The sequence below is a fragment of the Carassius carassius genome, chromosome 43, assembly GCF_963082965.1.
Source record: "Carassius carassius chromosome 43, fCarCar2.1, whole genome shotgun sequence".
In the NCBI taxonomy this organism is placed as follows: Eukaryota; Metazoa; Chordata; class Actinopteri; order Cypriniformes; family Cyprinidae; genus Carassius; species Carassius carassius.
Genome location: NC_081797.1, coordinates 9,960,584 through 9,984,258, shown reverse-complemented (window position 1 = coordinate 9,984,258; position 23,675 = coordinate 9,960,584). Strand labels below are relative to the sequence as shown.

General features: G+C 36.4%; 1 protein-coding gene across 2 annotated transcripts; it reads right to left on the bottom strand.

Annotated features, from left to right (window-relative positions):
- Positions 1-16: 16 nt before the first annotated feature.
- On the bottom strand, positions 17-20,760 carry far1 (fatty acyl CoA reductase 1). Of its 2 annotated transcripts, none has more exons than XM_059536980.1 (12): positions 20,605-20,760; positions 16,352-16,572; positions 15,775-15,950; positions 14,171-14,350; positions 11,950-12,127; positions 11,815-11,859; positions 11,573-11,700; positions 11,384-11,451; positions 9,624-9,795; positions 6,263-6,392; positions 5,958-6,085; positions 17-2,163 (listed from the first exon to the last, which is right to left on the bottom strand). In XM_059536980.1, the coding sequence occupies exons 2-12, from the start codon at positions 16,538-16,540 to the stop codon at positions 2,001-2,003; spliced, it is 1,557 nt and encodes a 518-aa protein (XP_059392963.1). In that variant the 5' UTR covers positions 16,541-16,572; positions 20,605-20,760; the 3' UTR covers positions 17-2,000. The 2 variants fall into 2 exon arrangements, with proteins under 2 accessions (XP_059392963.1, XP_059392964.1); XM_059536981.1 differs by lacking the exon at positions 9,624-9,795 and adding an exon at positions 9,241-9,412.
- Positions 20,761-23,675: the final 2,915 nt, after the last annotated feature.

The window sequence follows — 23,675 nt, the reverse complement described above, 5'->3', positions numbered from 1 at the left end:
ACTCGTTAAACTGAAAAACAAGTTCACATAGTTTATTCTCTTGGATCACAAACGAAAGGCACCCATAGATTTTTAACCCTCCACTGACATTTTAATGTGGCATTTACAATTGTCCCAGAAAACAGACCGCATAACATTGTGGGGAATGGTTCACTTATTTCTAGATAGTTACAGGATATTTAACAAAAAAATTACATTCAAGACAGACAAAAAGGGAAACAATCTACATTTGTCCCATCAAGGCCCGACTTCAGCTTGATCTTAAGGAAGAAAATGTTAATATTATCGTTATAAAATACTGTGGGGAAATGAAACACGAGGTGACCTGACACACACACACACACAAAAGAAACCCAATGAAGCTTAATTTTACCCAATACAAAAAAAACTACAAAGATCATTTGAATATTATAGGGGGAGGAGCTCTCTCTCTCTCGCTCTCTCTCTATATATAATTTTTACCCTATTTTGGGATAAACAACAATACACAAAACTTGTTTTCAAAATCATTATTCCACTCAAACTCCCACATAAAATTATGGATCCTCACAGAAGTGCTAAAATGAAGGCAAGGTTTTTTTTTTCTCTCTTTTTTTTATGTTAATAGAAAAGACAGAATAGTTTCACACAGTTAATAACAATATCCACCAACTAGCGCTTCCTGGTATGATATTTAGCTGTGCAAAGAGATTGGCTTTTTAAGACAAACATAACTTGACATTGTGATCTGAAGCACGTGTGATCATAAAAGTAGTCTATACGGTGCATTTACTGTAACGTTACATCTCTTCCTTTCGCGTCATAAACAATCACTTCCTATTTATTTCAAACATGAAAAATACTTGGTAGCAGACAATGTTAAATTACAGTGCTTTATCTAAATAGAACGATTTAGAAAACATACATCCATTATATCTTTCACATGACTTCAACATTCAGACAGTTCACTAAATAATTCGGGTGAAAAAAAGGAAGAACAATGATTATTTACCCTCCTCTGATACGAACGTGATCGAAGTGCTAAAGAACGTAAAGATGGTTAATTAGCTGAATTACCTGAACACAAATAAATTATGGCAAGAGATAATCTTTGCACTTTATTTTTGAAACACGAGCGGAACGAACCTGTAAATTGTTTGTATACGGCCGTTGACGTAAAACGTTTAAACGTCTAAACATTTACGAACTGTCGATTCAATCGGATCTGCTCACGTTTATTAATAAGCCTCATTAAAGGCAACAGGTTTACGCAGGTGAACGAACTGAGGCTTGCTTTTTCTAGCATTTCTGGGAAAAACATTTTTTTTTACGTTTATTAATAACATAGAAATTTGGACTAAAAGTGGTTGATTGCTTTCACAAAAACGTCAAGTAGGACATAAAAAAATGTGTTTCAAGATGACATTTTGGTATTGACTGAAGAAAAGATTGTGAAGACAAACATAAGGCCGGGATGCTTATTATTTGTTGACGCATCAATAACTTTAGTCTCAAAGATGGTGAGAGGTATCGGAAAGAAGTAAGGCAGAAGACAAGAATCGAACAAAGACATCGGGCACATGATGAAGGTTATTTTTGAATTGTAGGCACAGAGCTGAGACAAAGCCATTTCTCTCTTTTTTTTTCTCTCTCTCCTTGTGCTTCGTTGATTACAGATAGAAAGGGGCCAATGGTGCCAACAAGAATAAGCAGGTATATAAACCATAATAAGCAAGAGTCGCCCACAACCTGTTTGCGTTCAGGAGGTGGCACAGGTACAGTAAGTGCTCAAACGCACTCTCATTGTGCTGAGAGAGCTTCATAGACCTCAAGCCCTGACAATCCATGCTTTCTATATAGCAGTTGAGTGCACTGGCACCCTGTGATGTTGAGGGCGCATTTGTGCAGGAAGGGAGGACAGCGGATACTACGCTTGACCCTCAGAGTCTGGAGTATCACAAAGCAGAAATGTGTGCATAGCCGTCGGGAGAGAGGGGAGGGAAAGGACAGCTGGGGTGGATTCAGTATCTCATGGTGCTGGAGGCTCTGAAATAGGAGAGGAACTTGAAGCACAAGCTGACGACGAAGTACCAGATGTTTCTGGCCATCTGCGAACGGGCGATGAAAATGCGCCAGATTAAGACTACCAAAATGGTGTTGAAAGTGTAGCGAATGTTCCGCAGCCTACAGGAAAAGAAAACAAAGACAAATTGACAAAAAATTAAAAGTTTCACATGATCCTTCAGAAATCATTCTAAAATGCCAATTAGTTGCTCAAGAAACATTTCTGATTATTATCAAATGTTGAAAACAGTTTTTGTTGCATGATACACTACCATTCAATGTTTTGCAGTAAGATTAAAAAAGCAAGAAATCAATCACTTCTATTCAGTAAGGATGCATTAAACAGATTAAAAGTGACAGTAAATACATTTCTAATGTTGCAAAAGAACAATTTCATATAAATGCTGTTCTTTTGAATTTTCACTTTAAAGAATCCTTTTAACATTTGATTAGTTTTTAACATTGATAAGAACTATATTAATAATTTCATACGAATAATAATTGATAACAATTGCGCAAATTCAGCATATGACATGTGACACTGAAGACTAGAATTTTTATTTAACCCTCTGGAGTCTAAGGGTCTTTTTGGGGCCTGGAGAAGTTTTGTCATGCCCTGACATTTGTGCTTTTTTCAGTTTCTTATACAAATCTAAATGGCTAATGTCTAATCTCACTGTAATCAGCACAAACTGGGCTATAATAATATGTGAAATGCATGTATGTACATGATTGTATTTTTGAGAAAAAAAATATTATGCGTGGTTAGTGAAAAACAAAAAATGTTAAAACACTTGAATAAGGCCATAAAACACATACAGAACATTGGTTCCTGGGATTTTTGAGAACTGGAGCTTGTAGCCTAGAATTTTTCTTTTCTAAGTTATGTGAAAATCATCTTGTTTACTCACTCACAGAAAACAATATATTGAATTAAATTTTCTAAGACACTTTTTGTTGGTAAAAGTCATATGCGAGTAGGCGTCAACTATCATGAATATCATTGTGATTTACACCTGAGAAGACAAAGGCCCGCATAATGAGCTGCATAATGAGCCTCTCAGTCAGCTGTGTCACTGAGAGGGAAGAGTTACAAGAAAGAATGTGAGAACAAAATAAATGTATATAATTTTATGTTTGTAGTTTATTTAGAATATATTTAATTATCCCACAGCATAATTTAATATCAGAGGTGGGTAGTAACGAGTTACATTTACTTCGTTACATTTACTTGAGTAATTTTTTGGGGTAACTAATACTTTTTCGGAGTATATTTAAAGATGGGTACTTTATACTCTTACTTGAGTAAATTTTTGGGGGAAAATCTGTACTTTTACTCCGTTACTGTGGGCGATGCACCTCTCGTTACTTTATCTTAATGCAATAAATGCTTCAGTTTATTCCAAACACGCTGTCTACTTTTCACTGGGCAGTCGGAGTTGTAACGTTTAAGAACAGAAAGAGCGTTGAAAACGTGGCTGGAACTGCACTGAATTGAAAGCAAATCTGCAAAGGATATTATTTGCTAGCGATGGAGATCCTTATTAGATGAACACCGCGTGTGCTGTCTACTGTTCTACAGGTAATAACTTGGGCTACATTCGATTACAGCACACGATACCACTGTGACATTATCTTGTTGTACGTGTGTGGCTTATAACAGAGGGGAGTCGAGTTGAATGCAGCTTCCAAAAGACAAAAAATAGCCGATTAAGATTTTAATACAATCACAACGGTGCGAGTACGTTCAGCAAGTCATATCATCATCAGCTGCTAAATTCAGATCTGTGATCGCTTGCTGGCGCTGAGCCAGAGATAGATGCGTTTTTACAGCGCTGCACATTATAACCAATCACACACGATTCTTTTGAGCTTATTAAAGCATTGGCCAATCAGAGGTGTTCAGATGAGTCATCGCTAAAATGCCGGTGCTTCCTTCACTCGATCACTGACTGAATACCTCTTTCTGGCGAATTCTCTCGTCAGAAACAACAAAGTGCAGATGTGTGTACGAATCTTTAATTAAGATATTGATTTCACAGTGTTAGCAGTTTCAGTGATTTTAATGGGAGTTTCTGAGAGTGATTGAAATCTAGACTGTCAGTGAAAATGATCTTTAATAATGTAAATGTTATTTGCTCTCTTTCTGAACAATGAAAGATTAGTAGCAATATTTATATCACATTAACTTTCAATGTTAAATTCACATTTAATATAAAGTAAGTCGTATTAAAAATATGTTATGGCATGACACCTATATCTGTTACTTAAGTAAACAGACTGGGTTTTATAATAAATTACATAAATTGGAGTAAAGGCTGATGAAATATATACATTTATACACGCACACATACATTACATACATTTTATCTATATATCTAAATAAAAATAGGCTCAGTATATATGACCCAAAGTAACTAGTAACTAACTACTTGAGTAGATTTTTTATCCGATACTCTTTTACTCTTACTCAAGTAACTATTCAAGACTAGTACTTTTACTTGAGTAAATATTTCTAGAAGTACTTTTACTTTTACTTGAGTACAGTTTTTGGGTACTCTATCCACCTCTGTTTAATATCCACTTGGGGGAGCAGTTAAACAGTTTATTAGGAACAATCAAAGCTGACTTTCAAACTATTTTTTTGCATCATTACTCAAGTCACACAATCCTTCAGAAATCCTTTTAACAATCTTATTTTCTACAAAAAACATTTATTGTTATTATTATTATCATTATCATTATTATTATTATTAATGTTGAAAAGAGCTGAGAATATTTTTCAGTTTTTTTAGGGGGAATAAATTGAAAGAACAGCATTGTTTTTACATTTGTTACAGTTATCTATTTGTTACATTTATATTATTTACATCTAGCTTTTGAATGGTATAGTATTGTATATTGTTATTGAAACTTCATAATATTTCACTAGATTATACATTTAGTCAGGAATTATAGTTTGGAAAAAGTCTAACTAGTAAAATGTTTACACGTTATGTGAAAACTAGTACAAGTATATAAATAAATAAAAGGAGACTTACTCATGTTTATGATCTCTGCTGAATAAAGTGCTTCATTCTTTTTTTTCTGAGGAAATTCATTTCTCAAATCCTCAACCACATCGCATCTTTTGGGGTGAATTAGGTCTTATTCCTGTCATCGCGAAGCAAACAGTAAAATAAAAGAACTTGAAGAACAGTCTCGCTGCTTTTTCTTCTGTTATGGGCGTATTCAAACCGCGCGCTTCAGTTTGAATCTGAATAGCGTGTTCGGCGCGGGGGCGTGGTCACATTAGATATAATGAAGGGAGACGTGAAAAACGAACATTGCGTTGTTTTCATATGGATTACTTTATCACAGAATATTTGTTTTCGGCGGCACTTGTTGAGTTTAAAAGTAGACATGTCAAGCTTTCTATAGATATCTCTCTCATGTCTCTTCGTTGAGTATTCACGGAGTTACAATTCATTTTAATGACGTGTTTGTAAATGGAGATCAGCGCAGACAAAGGCTGCAGACAGCACACCTTGTTTGTTATCTTTATTTTATAAGTGCACAAAGTTGTGTTGTTATGTCTGTATCCAAAAAAAGTAGACACTTTACAGATTCGATTGATGTATTGCTCTTATCTGTACGATTAAAACTGAAAGTGTAATTTAAGTTCTTTTCGGGGTTATCAAGAGCAAATGACTCATAACGCGTATATGCGTTAATCGACTCCAGAGGGTTAATATGCTAAATGTCACATATGTCAATGGCAAATAAATGGCATCTATTCGCAGCGTCCAAACATCATTCATGTCTCTGTCCCACATGAATGCCACAGAGTTGAGAAGTTAAATATGACGGCGCAGCAGCTAAACTATTTGTCTAATATTTATCCTGAAGGTAACCTGGACAACTTCAATACTTACTTGTTTAAGTGTTTGCGTGCCGCTGGGAGTCCTGACAACTCTTCATTGAGAACATACTTTTTAGTGCCCATGCAGTAATTCTCCATGTATTCTGCCCAGTGTAACTGCCTGACGTCAATGTTAAATGCCTGAGCAAGAAAAAGAAGACTTCAGGCATTGATAAAAGTCAGCGCCATGAGCCATTTGAATGAAAGATTCATTGAAAACACATTTTAAGTGACATGATACAGAATCACAGATGCGACTCATTTAACTGTGCCAATGGCAGACTGTGAGTGTATTAATACATGAACACACACACACACCTTCTTGTCCTCAGATCCCATCTGGTTCATGAGCATGGTAACGTTGTCTGTGTTCCACACCCACGAATGGCTCGTGAAGTACTCCAGCACCATCATGGCCTTGTGCAACCGACTGATTGTCTTCATCATCCTGTGTCACCACGGAAACAACGCAGGGAGCGAGTGGGAGAAAAGGAGAGACATGAGCATTAGCTTTAGATGAGCTTTGATGGGGGCTGGATGTGTAGTCTGTGTCTTTTTTCTCCTCTCGTTTAATCCTCAAAAGGGCAAGCGGTTTAATAAGAGCAGATGGTAACAGACTACGACAGTAGTTTGAAGAAACCACAGATTGTAAATTACTTAAAGTTTAGTGATAGCAACAAAACATTTAATTCTATGCAATGTTATTAAAACCTGCATAAAAAAGCAGGTTATTTAGTGAAGCCCATTTCTGCCTCATAGTAAAAAATGTGATATAAAGCTTAAAATATGAAATATCCACAATGTTTTATATCATCAATCAATTACGGGAAATAAAGCTGCAATTGCAAGATATTAATTTGCACTGTGAGAGAAAGTCATAAATACAAGAAATAATTTAGTTTGTTTTTTGTTTTTCTTTTACTTCAAGGCAAAAAAATGGCTTCCGCTGGTTAGTTTTCCCAAATCAAGCAAAATATTTTGGTTTGATTTAGTAAAAAACAAAAACAAAAGAGTGAAATAAAACAAAATTAAACAAATGAAATTAAAAATAAACAAAGGAGAGTAAAATAAACAAAACAATACAAATTAAACAAATTAAATAAATTGAAAAACTAAAAGCAAAAATAAATAAATAAATAAAAACAAACAAACAAAAAAAAAATTTAACAAATAGAATAAAATAAAAAACTAACCAACAAAACAAAAAATAATTATCAAAACGTAAAATAAAATAAAACAAATAAATAAAGACAAAGAAATACTCATCAGTTAGTGAAAAATAATAATTCTCCAACCCATTCATCCTGTGGTGTATTTGATTCAGGTTAGATCCCACTGCAGCACTTTTGAACCACAAACCTTTGGCAAACATGACTGTGGATTCCCATGATTTGGCTGAACAATGATCACACTGTTAAAACCTTGCAGGACCTTGTAGGGAACCTGGGCGCATTTGTGTACTTAAGATTCTTGATTCTTTCTGTGTGGTGCTGTGTGCACCTCTATAAACTCTACCAGACGTACAAGTATGCCAATTTTCAGGCTTTATCTGACAAAGTGCTGTTGAAGTTGAATACAAATGTCCAGAAACGCCCAGTTTCCCCATCAAGATCTCTTATGGGTTGGATAGGGAATGACTACATGCATTGTATTAGAACACCTCACTTTAAAAATCAAATTCAAAACCTTCTCATGGTGTTAAAACCAATCAATTATACAAACACTTGCACCTTAAACCAGATACATATCAGCAATATACAACAAATTAGTTCAATCTGCATGAGCATTAACTAAAATTGAACTGAAGGACCTCAGATTTAAGGTGCATAGCCAGTCGTTTCATCTCCAGGTACCAAACACATCTACTTCCTGCAATTAAAAGCTTTTATGCATGAATGGATAATTGTCAAATATGCATCTAGTGCTTACCTTTTCATTTTTTTTTAATTAGAAGGATGCAACCTTGTAATTTCTATCTTGGTGGTTTAAACCAGAGGCTTTCCAACTGTTTTAATGCCAAGGACCATCTTTTTTGAAAGACCACCTTTTTAAGAGATACAGGCAGCTATATATTTTACGAGTAAAGAAGCATTTACTGTATACATTGTTGTGAGAAAAATAGTAGTACACGCATTGAGACGTATTATAAATTAAGTAATGTTTTTTTTTCTATACTGTCACTGTAAAAACTACATTTTACATTGAGAATAAAATCATATTTCACGAAAGTGAGAAACTGAGAAAAACAGAAAGAAAAAAAAAGTCAAAAATTTCTCGAGATAACTCTGAAAATAAAATGCAGAGAATAACACTTGTGACAGTGTTAAACTGCATCTGCAGGGACATAGGCATAGGTTACTTGAAATGTAAGGATTTTATTCATAATATTTTATTTTGACATTTTTTCTAGAAATTGAACGAGTTAAATTTCGCATTCTTCAGTAATGACTTATCTCAAGATGGTTTTATGTTTTTCTTATTGCTTGGCCCTATAGTAAGTTATATAAAGAGATCAATAGAAATATTTTTAATTTAACATTATACTTTTTTTATACAGATTTCCGAATAGTCTTTAGAAAACAATCAAAATCTGTAAAATATTTAAAAAATGCCAAATTAAAACACATATATTGCCAATAAAACACATGTTGCCATAAGTTTAACTTTTGTGGGAAAAAAATAAAATAATGTACAATTAAAATAGATTTCTAAATTATTATAAAATGTATAAACAATTGTATAATTTAGTATATAGTCCCGGACTAAAGTTTGAAAACCACTGAGTTAAAGCAATTCTTAGAGCAGAGAGTTTGGTACCTGGCCCCATTATTTATGAGTGCTGTTCTCTGATTAGTTTGGCTTTTTGGATGGAAAATATTAGTGCGTACAGTCCATATTTGATCTGAGCTGAGCACTCTGACCTGCTTAATGAGTTAAGGCTGTGTTAACCAAACTATCATTCCCAACGTCCACTATGTATTCATGTGCTACAAGAGCAGACCTCTCTTGAAGACTTAATGGCATGGCTCAGAAGAAAAAAAAACGAAAGATGGTATTATGGTATGGATCCATCTCCTTTTCCACAAAAAAAGCGTGCAGGACTCCATGCACTTTATGGAAGCCCAGCAGCAGCGTTTGTCCGATGCCATGAAGTCGAGCAGATGGCCAGGCTGGGCGGTTCCTTCCCAGCCGGCCTGCGGGCCATGCCACACCACGCACCCAACACCCAGTGCTGGAGGTGAGGGAGGGGAGGAGGTAGGACAAAGGGGTGGAGAAGCAGGTACTGAAGACCTTACCGGGGCTTCTGACCCGTCAACATGAGAAACCCGTCATACAGCAGGGCAGGAAGGGTGTGACTCACTGTGGTCCAGTATTGATTGGTAAAAGGGTTGGATCGCAGGTTAACATTGGGGCGTCTGAAAGCCTGTTCTAAGGGGTTGGTCTTGAAGGTCATGTTTATGCAGTACTCTGTGGAGAAGAATACAGGCATACAACATACAAGAGCATTTTAAACACATAGCTGCACAACACACATGGATAAGCACACACACACGTGGACGGGAAGCATGCAGAACCCAGTCTCTGAGTGGGTTATGCATCCTTGCCCAAGACACGGAGAGCGACACGTGACGGCTAGACTGAGCGGGGAAGTGGAAAGGGGCGAAGCAGTCAGATTTACCTGGGCTCTCTTCCTGACATCCTGAGGAAGAGATCATAAAGGAATGCTGGCGCCTTGTGGCTTACAGCAATCCAGTACTGATTGATAAGGTGATTGGTTGTGAGATTTACATTTGGCCGCCTGAATGCCTGCTCGAGGGGGTTCCTCTTGAAAGTGGATATAACATGGTATTCTAAGAGACAAAAAGGGGTTCAACAGTAAACGGCACAGCTGTGCATGACTTGGTTCAGGGTTAAAAAGCAACATTTCGATGGTTTCTTCCATTCATAAGTATTGGGGTCATTTAATTGGCATTATCCAAATACTATAGGGCTGGGCAAAAAAAAAAAAAAGATTTTAAGCCTAAATTTAAAGTCTCACTGTGATGATATGAATATACGAATATCATCTCCAGCTGCTCTGAGAGTCACTTCATTAGCATTTTACCATTTAATTTGAGAAAACTACCCTGATATCACATACACAGTAGCTGCAAGTTCCTCACGGCAACCCGTCAAAATAAAAGTTTAGTTTAACGTGAAGAAACTGTCAAAAATATATTTCTACACAATTTTATCATACTGTATATATATATATATATATATATAGGAAATGTGCAAATGCACTTCTGTCTGTTACATTAAAAATAAAAGCAGTCTGTGACTTGGGCAGGGAAAATATGGGGAGGGCAACCACAAATCTGAACTACAGGTCTGGCCCAGCAGAACGAAAAGAACAAGAACAACAACAAATCCTTACTGTTGAGTTATGTTACTTATAATAGGACTGATCCAACTGCAACACAATGCTGATTATAACCAAATATTGATTTGTATTTTAACTAATTAACTATGGTTGAAATGGTTCCAGAAAATGTAAACAGTAAGACTCATTACACCCTTGTACTGTGGTTCATCTATTATCTCTGATACAAATAGATATAAATATATCCAGTCTGACTGAATTTCAGTCACTCATAGTCAAACCTGTTTTAAGAGTTCACTAGAGGCATGTTTGTTGTCATAACATTAACAACAGCAGCAAAGGTAATGAGACATATTCTCAGAAACGCTTCACTAAAACAGAGTTGCATCATTCAACTTAAATCACAGACCTTAAGGATTTCTCACTGAAACGAGGTTTACAGCTAGAATTGAGTATTGATATATATATATATATATATATATATATATATATATATATATATATATATATATATATACAATAATAATATACAAAATATTAGCAGTTAAAAAAAAGTAACTGTCTGAACTGACACATCAGGTATTCCCAAGAAGACCATTGTACCCCTATAATTATTTAAAGCTGCAGTCCGTACGTTTTGCCTCTTTGTTTGAATCTGTTTGAATTACTTCGCTGCCATGTTCCATTTTTTTATTTAGATTTTGATCTACAGCCAGATATTAAGGTCACAACATGGTGATGAAAAGATATAAAACCAAATATGGTATCACAAAACCACTCATCCACTAATGGTTATCATAACTATTCCTCCCCACCCTACTTCACTTCAGTGGAAACCAGACAGCTATGAAGTTAAGTCTCAAAAATTTAAATCTGAATGCTCAAATCCAAGTTATATCCATTCCCATATAAGAACAAAAGAATGAGCTGGCTAACGCCCGTACTATACCCATACACTTGTTCAAACATGTCAGCGTTCTCACGCTCATTCATTTCATGTGAAAAGTGCTTTGATTTGCAGTCGACAGCACTTGAAGGCCAGTGTGTAGAGATTTGTTTGAAAAAGTGATTCATACCAACTTCACCCCAGTGAAAAGGATTGATCCCGCCCGTCGTGCAGTTGTACACCAACATACTTCTCGGCCTGCGATGGAGACAAACGACACTGTCAGAAAACTGGCGGCATTTATTCCATGACTTTATTTTCCAGTGATCCGTGTGTGAGGGATTTAGTGTGACTGTTGGGTGTTTGTGGTGAATCCGACCTGGCATGTCTCTGGGAACCGGAATACCAGGCAGCGGCCAAAGTGGTGTTTATGACCACATCGACTGGCACGAGGTCAGCGACAGCGTTATTTGAAGCCCTCATTGTTCTTAGAATCCCCTTTCCTGCCTACAACCCCCCAAAAAAGCAGCTTTTTACACGAAGTACCAATAAACAATCATACAAACTGAAATGCCACTGCATTTATATACACTCTAAAAAAAAATCAAAGTGGCCACTCACAGCGATGAATATCCCACTCGGACCGTTGAAATTATCAATCCAGCCCTTTAACAGAGTTGAAAAGAAAGAGTGGTGCTCAAAATTCAGGCAGTATTTTTGTTAATTAGGTGGGAGGATGGAAATGCGCATGCTTACGGGGAACGGCTCCTTCCAGCTGGCTCCTACGATCGAGGGCCTGATGATGGCCACGTTGAGGTTCCCACACTCCTGCTGGATGAGCTGTTCTGCCAAGGCTTTAGTGTACGTGTATGTGTTAGGCCGCTCACCTAACAGCTTTGGCGTCATTAAAGAGACCAGTTTGTCGTCCATCCACCTGTCAGGAAGTTGAGGGAGAGCAAAAATAAACAAATATAAGAAGAGGGTTTCATTTAGCTAATCATTTGTTAATAACCATTGTGTTATTTTCTTATTTCTGAGCTGTTTTGAAGTTACTTATGTTTGTTTGTAAGAATCAGTGTACGTTCAGTATGTTTTAAAGGCACAATATGTATGTTTTCACCGCTAGAGGAAGCATATTCAAAAACAAAGAAAGAAACAAAGGTGTAGCTTGATGACACAGTGACAAATAATTATTTTCCCCACAGTATGCATTATATATACACACACACTTATATTTCAAGATTTTACAGTACACGGCCCCGTACATTTATCCCCTCCATACGGTAAATTTGTCCTGTACCCTTTGCAGAAAAACAGCCCCTCTGTGCTCTTGGGGTCATAGTCATCATTACTCTCCCTCCAAACACGGCGGGACGACCTAATGCCAAAGAGCTGAATTGTGGTCTAATCTGAACACAGCACTTTCTCCCAAGGCTTCTCTGAATCAGGGAGGGATGGGAAGACACGGAAGCTCCAGAACGAGGCTGATTGATGGTTATTTTCTATTTCTCCCATTTCCGAATAATCGCACCAACACTTGTTTCCTTCTCACCAAGCTTCTTGCTGATGTTCTTGTAGGCCATTCAAGTCTTGTGCAGATCTACAATCTGGTCTCTGACATCCTTTGACAGCTCTTTGGTCTTGCCCATGGTGGTGGGAGAGGTTGGAAAGGAAGATACAGATTGTGTGGACAGGTGTCTTAGGCCCCATTTACACTGCATGGTCCAAGTGACCCAATTCCGATTTTTTCCTCTCATGTGGCACAGATCGGATATGACCGGTGAACATGTAAGCAGGAAAAAACCGCATGGATTTTGATTTTCTCAGATCAGATTCAGGCCACATTCATATGTGGTAATAAATCGGTGCATTTGCGTGTGCCATGTAAGCAGACAAATCAGATATTCCCCAGTAAATGCAAGTCGTACGTCATTAAAAAAAGTGACTTCAACTCAGGTGGACACCACCAACTGAGATCACATGACTTATTGGCGCGATGGAGGACAAAGGATACACACAGTGGAGCAATGCGGAGGTTTCATGTCTTTTAAGTCTTTGGGGGCGAAGAGACAGTGCAGGCAAAAATGCAGGGTTGTTACAGAAATAAATCCATGTTTGAAGAAATTTCACGCCGTACAAGACCAATGTTTTGCTGATTTTTTTGTTGACTTTTCAAAATATTGTGAAAAGCAAAACACTGTATAATTTTATTTGAATCAGCATCCATTGTATTTCGTGCTGTTTTACTTCCTTTTCCGGGTCAGAACGTCTACGACTAATCTCTGTTCCACATGGGCACAGAACCAATCTGTGGGAGCCAGAATTCTTGCTGGTTGGTAGGGGATCAAATACTTGTTTCACTCACTGAAAGGAAAATACATTTCTAATCTTTGGTGATATTTTGTTTCTATCTGTTAAAATTAACCTAGCATAAAAAATTACAGACCCTTCATTTCTTTGTAAGTGGGCAAACTTAGAAAATCAGCAGGGGATCAAATAAACATTTTCCCCACTATACACACACACACACACACACACACACACACACACACACATACACACACACACACACACACAGACTAACTGAAAACATAAATAAAAGCTTAATCAAAATATTAACAATTACAATTAGTATATAAATAATACTTGAATAACAGAGTGTAGAAAATGGTCATGAAAACTAAATGACATTAAGTAAACCTCTGGAAAAATCATAAATTAATTACCAGTGCTAATTATCTAGCATTCTGGCAATGAGTGCTTGTTTATGCATGGTCTCTAACTGGGAAAGCATTGTTAAATTTGTAACAAAGGCTTTATGTGTGAAAGCAGCCATTGTCAAACATAGAGAACATGTTAAGTACTATACAGGTCCTTGACATTCATTTATTAATCAGTAAAGATCAGGCTTTAGAATTTAGTATGATGAGGAAGGGGACTCCAGCATCAAAGAATGTTTCGGAGAGCCTAGACTTACTCAAGTGTGTCTATGAGCTTCCTGTAATCGACAGGTGGTGGATAGACCAGCTCTTCAATGAGCTCGCGGTCACAGTGGGCGTAGGCTGTGGACACGTGGATAAACACCTCCAAATGCTTCATTCTGTGAGCCAAGTTAACCATCTTCTGTGTGGCCAGCACATTCAACTGCATGGCATCTCTACAGCAGAGGGACAGAAAAAAAAACTCTGAGCTGCAGTCACTCTGCAGAAGCACGAGCAGATCTGATCAACTTAAAGATAGACTTACTACAAATTGTACAAAACCACCTAACAGAAAAAAACTGATCTAATCACAATAACTCAGCAGTTAATGTAGTTTTAAAATGTCAATTTACAGACATCAGAACGGAAAGTTAAGGAAATAGATCATGTAAATGGCATAAAATGTGCATTTATGTCTCTCTGGTGCAGTGGTGCATTACGTGGGCGCTGTGAAAGAGAAATAAAGTCAGGTGAAGAATGCGTGAACACCTCTGAAATGTTTGTGCACGCACAGCCTGCAGTGCTTCATTCCACACTCACTTTAAACCATACACAAGGCTTCAGCATGCATTTTGAACACATAGTGTTCTAGATTCATCTGATAAATTACACAGTGACAAGATTTTGGGCAGAAATATACTACTAATGCAAAATCTATTTTTTAACATTATAATAATATAGTATTTAAAATGAAAACAATAACAATGACAGTACTTTGCCATTACTACTACTATTATTAATAAGGTTATAATTTTATTGCACTTTAATAATAGAATTATTATTTTTAATATTGTTAACGGAAATAGTAATACATTCATTTTATCATGTATTATTTGCATTTATTTATTACAATTATAATAAAATATTATACATTTTTATATTATAATAGTAATAATAAAAACAATAAGGAAGATAAAAATAATGACTACTATTACACACAATTTCTAATATTAATAATAATACATTTCGTTATTATTATTATTAATGCAATCCGTAATAGATGTATTGCATCATTAATAATCATATTATAAGCATTTCCAATAATAGTTATTATAATAGTATTAATAAAAACAATAGTAGTAATAAAACAATAGTGACAGTATTATTATAACCATTAAAACCACTAATACTATTAATAATCTTGATAATAATAATACAGTGATTTTTATATTTGTGACTATGACTTGTATTAATGGAAGAAAATTGTGAGCGAAAAATTTATTATTAGCAGCATTTGAATTATTATTATTATATCATAATTGTACCATTACTAAAATAATTATTGTTTTTATTAAGGCTATTAAATAAATGTAAAAAACCATGCATTTTATTGTATTATCCAGGTTTATTCTGAATACATGATTTAAAGCTAAATGAAAGAAGGCTAATTGGAATTAGGAGTTAACGGTCTTTATCTCAACAGCCCTTATGAAATGGATTGAATATGTTGCAGTATGAAATGAAGAAATGACTCAATCGACGTGTTATAAAGAACACTCCTTGCTTCCTGTGATATAACCACCTAAATAATCAGAAGCATCTAAACTCACAGCTGTGGATAAAGCTTTGTGTCATCCTTTGGGTGGAGATTACAGCTTACTTCAGAGGCTCGTTGAAGCGGATGGTGGCAGCGCAATGAAACACTATGTTAATGCAGCCCGTAAGAGTCTCCTGGTCTTCTGTGTTCAGGTCCAGATCTGGCTGTGTCAGGTCACTGTTGACCGCCACGATCTTCTCTGCGAAATCGGGCTGCTCCTCTCGCAGTCTGTCGAAAAGCTGCAACATTCAAAGACTCAAGATTACTTTCCCCATAATCAGATATCACAGTCTGGCCAAGCACTACAGTAAACGCATATGAATTCCAGTCAGCCTGTCAGGCACTATCAATATAATCTAGAGAAGGCCAGAAATGTGCATACAATATAACTGTGTAAAGAGCAAATATAGGGAGAGAAGATCTATCAGCGCAATCTGGAGCATTCAAAGCATCTTGAAAGTCACTGCAAATATAACACATGATCTGAATAGTGCATCTGTGGCCTAATAATAAATCCCATAAGAAGTTTTAAATAGTACGAAAAGATCAAAGACATATGCTGTACTTTAGGCATTGAATTCAGCTGCATTAAGAGAATTCAGAAGCTGAAAACTACTCCTCCAGACCTGCACTTGCTCACCTTGCAGTTGATCATGTCAGCAATACGGGCTTTGGGCGCCTGTCCTGCTTTGGGCCGGACAAGCACATAGGCAGCTTTGACACCGGGACAAGAGCGTAGCAGCTTCTCCAGAAGTACTTTCCCCATAAAGCCTGTGGCCCCTGTGATAAGAACATTTTTTCCCTCGTAGTACTCTGGAATGGTGACCATCCTGAGTGCACCTTCCTTCCTCTTTTACACCCCTGAAAAACACACAGTCACACAGTCTCACACTGCAAATACACACACATTTCACAATGGATCTCACTCTTCAGAAATTGTACCGTTTCATCAGTATGCAGAAAATATTTCAGTAACACATCACTTCCTTCCTTTCCTGCCAAGACCTCAGTCCACAACTGCTGCTAAACAATCAAATCTTAACTTTATATAAATGTGTAATGCTTTCTTAAGAACTGGTGTTGTATTACTTACTCTCCTGGACCACAGCTGGATTTTGCCTAGCTGGGTCAATAAAAGTGCTCCTACATGGCATTAAGGTGCATCGACCGCAAAAAGCTTTACGTATCACTAAATGATCGGACAAATTAAAAGGCATAGTAAAAATGACAACAGTATAAACAGGTTTATTATTCTTATCTCTTGTCCACTGATAACAAGCCAATACAGCTCATTCACAGCAGATACTGGGTTAATATGTAATAAAATAAGAGATAAAGAGTTTTCCTACTTAAGACTTCTACTTAACCTAGAAACTAGACGTCTAGATTTGTTTTTATAAAGTAATTAATACTTTTATTCAGCATGATGCATTAAATTAATCAAAAGTGACAGTAATAAATACTGTTGCTTTAAACTTTCTATTGAAGAAAATTAACAAAATATGTAGAGGCATAGCGGTTTCCAACACTGATATAATTTGATGATAATAAGAAATGTTTCTTGAACAGCAAATCAGCACATTAGAATGATTTCTGGAAGATCGTGGCACAGAAGACACTACTGAAACTTCAGATTTGCCATCACAGGAATAATCACACTAAAAAGTTATTTTAAAATTTGATAATACTTCTAATATTTCTGTTTTTACTCTAATTTGATCGAATAAATGCAGTTTTGGAAAAACATGAGAGACTTCTTTCAAAAACAGGAAAATAATCTTAATCTAAAAATCTTAGTTTAAAAATAAAATGACAACAAATTGTATGAATTTCAATGTATAACTGCATATACATCATTTTAAAATACAAAGATTTACATTTGGTTATTTTTATCATTTACAATAGACATTTTTAAAATTACATTTCCATGAATTTAAATATTAAATTAATATACAAAAAAAATACTATCTGTCATTGAAAGTTATACAAGTGTTATAATTACACAAAGACAAAACTCAAGACAGCCTTACATTCACACTTGTATCTCATACGACAATTTCACCTGACAAAATAAAAACAAAAACTTAAACTTACAACTAAATGTTTACAACCAAATGTTTATCTTTGCATTTGCAAAGCCTAAAAACGCATGCAAATGATCAAAAAGATACAGGATGTATTCTAATCTGTATTTGACCATTTCTGGGCTCAATTTCACATTTTACACACATTCAACTGAATATATGATGTTTCAATCTCAGCTTGATGCACCCGGCCACATCATATGATCCTTTCCGTAAACTTATCAGGCCACTCAGTATAACAAGCTCCCGCTGGCTTGCGGGAACGCTGGCGATGAGCTGTTTTTACAGCCTCGCATTGTTTGCTGCATAACACTGGTGCCAAGTTCCACAGCTGCATGCACCCCAAACACAGACAGAGTATGCGCACACACACACACACACACACACACTGACACTGCATGGCAACAAATTCTAGGCTGTTTGCTGACTTTCAGGGCACAATCTGTATCAAGTCTCATAAAAACATTCAGTGAAGTGCATGGGTTATTTTGACACACTTGCCTTAAGGGCAAGCAGTCAATCTAGAGCTAATGAATGCTGGTTTAATTGCAGGGGTCAGGTGGATTATTCCAGAAGGCGAGACGCTGTGCAGTGCAATTTCTTTCCAAGAGCCACTCAGCACTTCTGAGACCAAGCACCCAGAGCTGCCTCTGCAGTGACACTGGCATTAAACAGTGTCCAACAACAGAGAGCAAAGCTAAAACGGGAGTTCTGGGACTGTGAGCAAAAGAAATCAGTCCCTATAGAGAAACTGGCATTTTCTAACCCATGAAAACTGATCGCTTGTCCAAAAAATAACAGAGTGGAGAAATAACCATCCTATATGGGGCCATCCGAAATTATCAAGTCTCTTTCATGTACACCACTTGCAAACTGATCCTAGATCCCACATCCTCAGTTTGAAAAATTCATACATCACACGGGCAGCCTGAGGAATTGTACTACTGTAACAAATAAGATGTATGTAAACAAATGCCAACGTAATAACAACAGAGTGACTGTAGTCAGGAGTGCTTTAGCTTAAAAGCTTTCTAGTAAAAACCTAAATAAGAGTATTTAAGGCTAATGGGATTGAATATCCTGTAGGTGCATGGTAAAAGAATTGCACCGACAGATCTCAGTACTGAAGTACACAATCAAAGATACAGTGACAGGGGAAAAAAATGGTGTTGTCACAAGAATGCACTGCCTTTGCGTCTTGTGATCCTCATTAAAACAAAAAACAGTGGGGATGTTCATCCAAATGAAATGGCAGAAATATGCAATTAACTGTTTAGAATCTGGGATACAGACAAAAAATGTTCAAAAATTAAATAAGCCCTTTCAGACTGGTGTTCATTCCTTATGCTGTTTTTGAATATAGGCCCTATATTTAGTAGGCCCTAAATAATAAACACTATTATTATTATAATGGTTCTAAACATGTGTTATAACAAAATAGTTATCATATTTTCATTTATAAATGAGAAAATGAAAATGTGTGTGGTTTTTGTCAGCTCGAATTTAGTATGGGCTTATGAATAAGAACAAACCTTTTAAGTGATCAACCATTCTTGTTTACTTGAAGTATTGAACTCATATTTTCCATTCAATTCTCAGTTTTGAAGTGCAAGACTGCTTTCTCGCTTAAAAAAAACGAATTAGTCTATAGAATGAGTACAGGAGCATTTGACTACATGAATGAGCATGGGTTGGACTTATTTAAGGAATATGCCTTTACCAGTCAATCAGAGTTTCAAGTCCGAACAACACAAGCCAGCTATGAGCTTTTAACAAAGCAAAACTGATTAAACGGACAAATCTCATTGTGAAAAAGGGACCTGATGACTGAATGTAGAGTTTTTTTTTTTTTGGACAAAAATGTATTTTTCGATGACTGACGCTCTGATGTCACATGGACATCTGACACTGTGGAGATCACAGTGTGTACTTTGAAGATGTTTTTATTACCTTTCTGAACATGGACAGTATACCGTACACACAGTTTCAATGGAGGGACAGAAAGCTCTCGGACTAAACCTAAAATATCTTAAACTGTGTTCTGTTCCAAAGATGAACGGAGGTCTTACGGGTTTGGAATGACATGAGGGTGAGTCCTTAATGACATAATATTAATTATTAGGTGAACTAACCCTTTAATGACTCATTTAAAACGCACAAAACGAAACACGCCTGTCGCCATCTACAGATGTAACCCCGCAAGCGCGGAAAGAGTGAATGAACGAATCGAATCGAAGATTCGAGTCACTGGTCTGAATCACAATCGTCTACAAGGCGTGACACATGCTTCACATTTCCTAAGAGGCTCAAGCGCCCTGATCTCTTTTTAGGTTTATTACTTAACTTATAATAGAATTAAAAACATATAGTGAAGATAGTCAATGATCACATAAATGCACACAATTAATAAGGCAATACAGTATAATAAATACTTCATAACTTTACAATAATAATAAAGCACACTGACTGCAATAATAAAAAAAAAAAAAAGTTTAAACGGACGTCCTTATATATTTAATATCAACGGGTTCTTCAAGCGGAAGAAATTATCTTTGTGGTCACCAATATGAGAATTTAGTAAAGAGAAAATTCTCGATACATTTGGTCGTTAAATTACTGTAAAAGCAGCTTAGCATTACTTTCCAGCTGTGCGTCTTTCGGGGAGGATTTCCTACACAGCAGCACTGAAACCCCGCATGCGAAAGTGTGCTAACGGCTAGCATTCACTCTCTAAAACCGTGCAAACTCGATTTTGTGATCATGAATAACAAGGCCACAAAGAATATAACTGAAGCACTCGAACAATTACCTGAGACCTTTAGTATATTCCCAGCGCTGTTTTTTGCGAGGCGATCCTAAGGTGCTCTATCCAGCAGATGGGAAACGCAGTGGGGTTGTAGCTTAGCTTCGCTGGAGAGGAACTGTGATGATGACGGGTTGCCAAATGATGCGTTTCAGGAGAGGACCGACGTCACAACCCATCACGCGCGAGGAATGACGTTCCTTCGTGACAATCCTACGTAGCGTCAAAAGAATAGATGTCGATTCAGTGGATATTCGCTGGTGAGAGTTTGACGGGCTCTGGAAGGAGATCACAGTGTGTACCTACTATTAAAAAATCATCATGGGTTTTAGATTCTTCCTCAGAATAGGATTTTGTCCATAATCCCTCAAGCGCCAATAGTGCCTCTCAAATGTTACTGTAAAACCCAATAACATAAAGAACAATGTAGTAGTGGCGAATATCAGTCCTTAAAATGTGTTGTATGGAATAGATAAAAAGTGGGCTATGGCTAAAAGTTTGTGACCTACAGTATGCTGGATAACCTGAATGTATGTATGAAATGAATGTATGAATGTAACTGAAAGTATGGTTCTCAATATTTGCTAACAGCTTGGCACTTCCCCATATATGAGATCAAATAATCCTGATTTATCCATTACATAGCCTGCAATTTTCTGACCCATTTTAAAGTCACTTACAACATGAATCAGCTCCCAGTGTAACTCTATTACAGGCTTTCACTGAAATCTATTTCTTTTTAAGCTTTTAGACGACCCCCCCCCCCCACCCCCCACCCAGAGTAACTTCCATAATACAGTGAGCAAATCATGTTACTGTTAAATACTGGTACAGAGGTTGTTAAAACAAGACTAAGCTGTGAATCCACATAAAACAAAGAATTTGAGGTTTTTCTGGCTTCTCTTAACTGCTGTACTGTGCTGGTTTCCAGGCAACGGGGCTAAAAGGACTCCTGTTGGATATAACACAACAAAAGATCATTATATTTTACTAGAACTGTTGTGCTGGATTAAATTTGCATGGAACAATTGACAGTTGTTTTTAAACCAGTGGCGAGGCTACACAAGGGCCAGGTTGGCACTGGTCCACCCATTTATATCATCTGCGATAATATCATAATTGTTGTTTTAACGATGTGTGATTTGACATCATCGAGTATATCGCAAAAAACCTAACAAAAACACATCTACACAGAGTGTTGGCATACATTAGGCCTACATGATTTATAGTTAGGTTAATGTGCGTACGCGTTCTTTCACTGCATGATTTGGTCTATTAAAGTGTATGTTAAATCTGGGGCTGTCGCCAATCTTTGACCTCAAAGGGGTTAAGAATAATAACCAAATTCAAGATAGGGGGGCAGAAAATATAGGCTAGTGAATCAATATCCCACGAAGAGTGTAATTCTTTTTCTCTCCAAACATCAGCGTGATTACAAATGTAATATTATTTATTGAACTGATCAAAAAATCAATAAGTTAATTAAGAAACTTATGTTTTAGACAGCCTGTTTTTGCTCTGTTTCGACAACAAAAATATTTTTTTGCATCTCTGAGCAACATAACAGTGTTTCGTTCCTGAATGAATCAACCGTTTAATTGATTTGGTTCATCGCAATGACTCACTTGTTGATACTGACTTGCTGCCACCTACTGGATTTCACATTTGAAGTATCATTTATTTAGAAAAAATAATTTCAATCATCAGTTTTCAATGTTTTGTGTTTAAAATATCAAAACATTATGCATTTTTAACTGCAGGTGAAAGCCCATTCTATGACTCTCGGAGCTGTCTTGAACATTGTGTAAATACAAAAAATGTCATTTTTGATGCAGCTTCTGTGTTTCCTTTGCATTGCAAAGATTTAGAATTTTGTCAATACTGATTTCATTTGCTTGGTAACAGCCCAAATGTCTTATCATTCTAATTGACTGATTAAATGTAAAAAAATTGACTCAAAAGGTCTGACCAGTATGTCTGTTATATAGCAGCACATTTTGAAGTAAAGAAATATTTTTATTTTCAATTTAGGCGTATATTTTCAGCTCATATTTTTGGCCTTTTGCTTTATCAGCCAAATACCAAAGGCACTGAAGTCCACCCTATTTCACCAAGGTCCACTCACTTGAAAATTGCAGGCCTCTCCACTGGTTCAAACAGCATGAATTTATATCTTTCTCTCTGCCCCAGCTTGTTTGTGGTGATTTGTGGCCTTGGTTGAATAGATTGAACTTGACAAGTCAATTTGTCTAAGATTCTTTTTGCAAGAAGAATTACTTCAGCCTTCAGCTTTTGTTCTCTGCAGACAAAAGCACCAATGTGTTGACAATTTCATGACAGGATACCCATCCTTGCTTGGTTTGGTGTCACCAGTAGTGAGCTTCATACCATCATAGCTACAATTGTCTTTTGTATTTTGTAGAAGAGCTTCCCTACTGTTTACAAGACCTCTGGTTTACTAGACACAGGCAACAGGCAAGGAGTCTTTATTAGGAATTTGCATTTGCATTTCAAACATTAGGAATCTGCAAAATAGATGCATTAAACATATAAATAAATCAGAATACAACAAATAATGTCCATTTCCTTTCAGAAATGTTTGGAATTGGTGAGTATATCCTCTTCAAAGATTTGATTTATGAGAGAAAGAATCTACTTAAACTCCCACTTAAATGAATTCATAAATTGCCTATAGTATCTTCATTCTGTTTCATTATAAATTGTATATTTGTTAAATTTTGAATGTGGGTGCACAATTTTAGGTATAAAGTCTGAGAGTGCTAAAAATCCAACCGCTTCCAATAAACCTTTAGATTAAAAGGTCATTCTGGTCCTTGAGGGAAACATCATTGTCAATGGAGGAGCTTTTCTCTTTCAGCTGAATCACAAGTGGCTGTAAAATCTTTTTTCTGCTGATGCTGCTTGTAACCTGCAGAAAAATGAGACAAACACAAAATATTTAAGTATTCTATTGTCAAATTATATCATTAATGTCAGCAGACTGAAAACTGTCACAGAAAATATCTCAGTATAACATTTACAGTTCATTTATGTAACGTTAGATGCTTACCATGCAG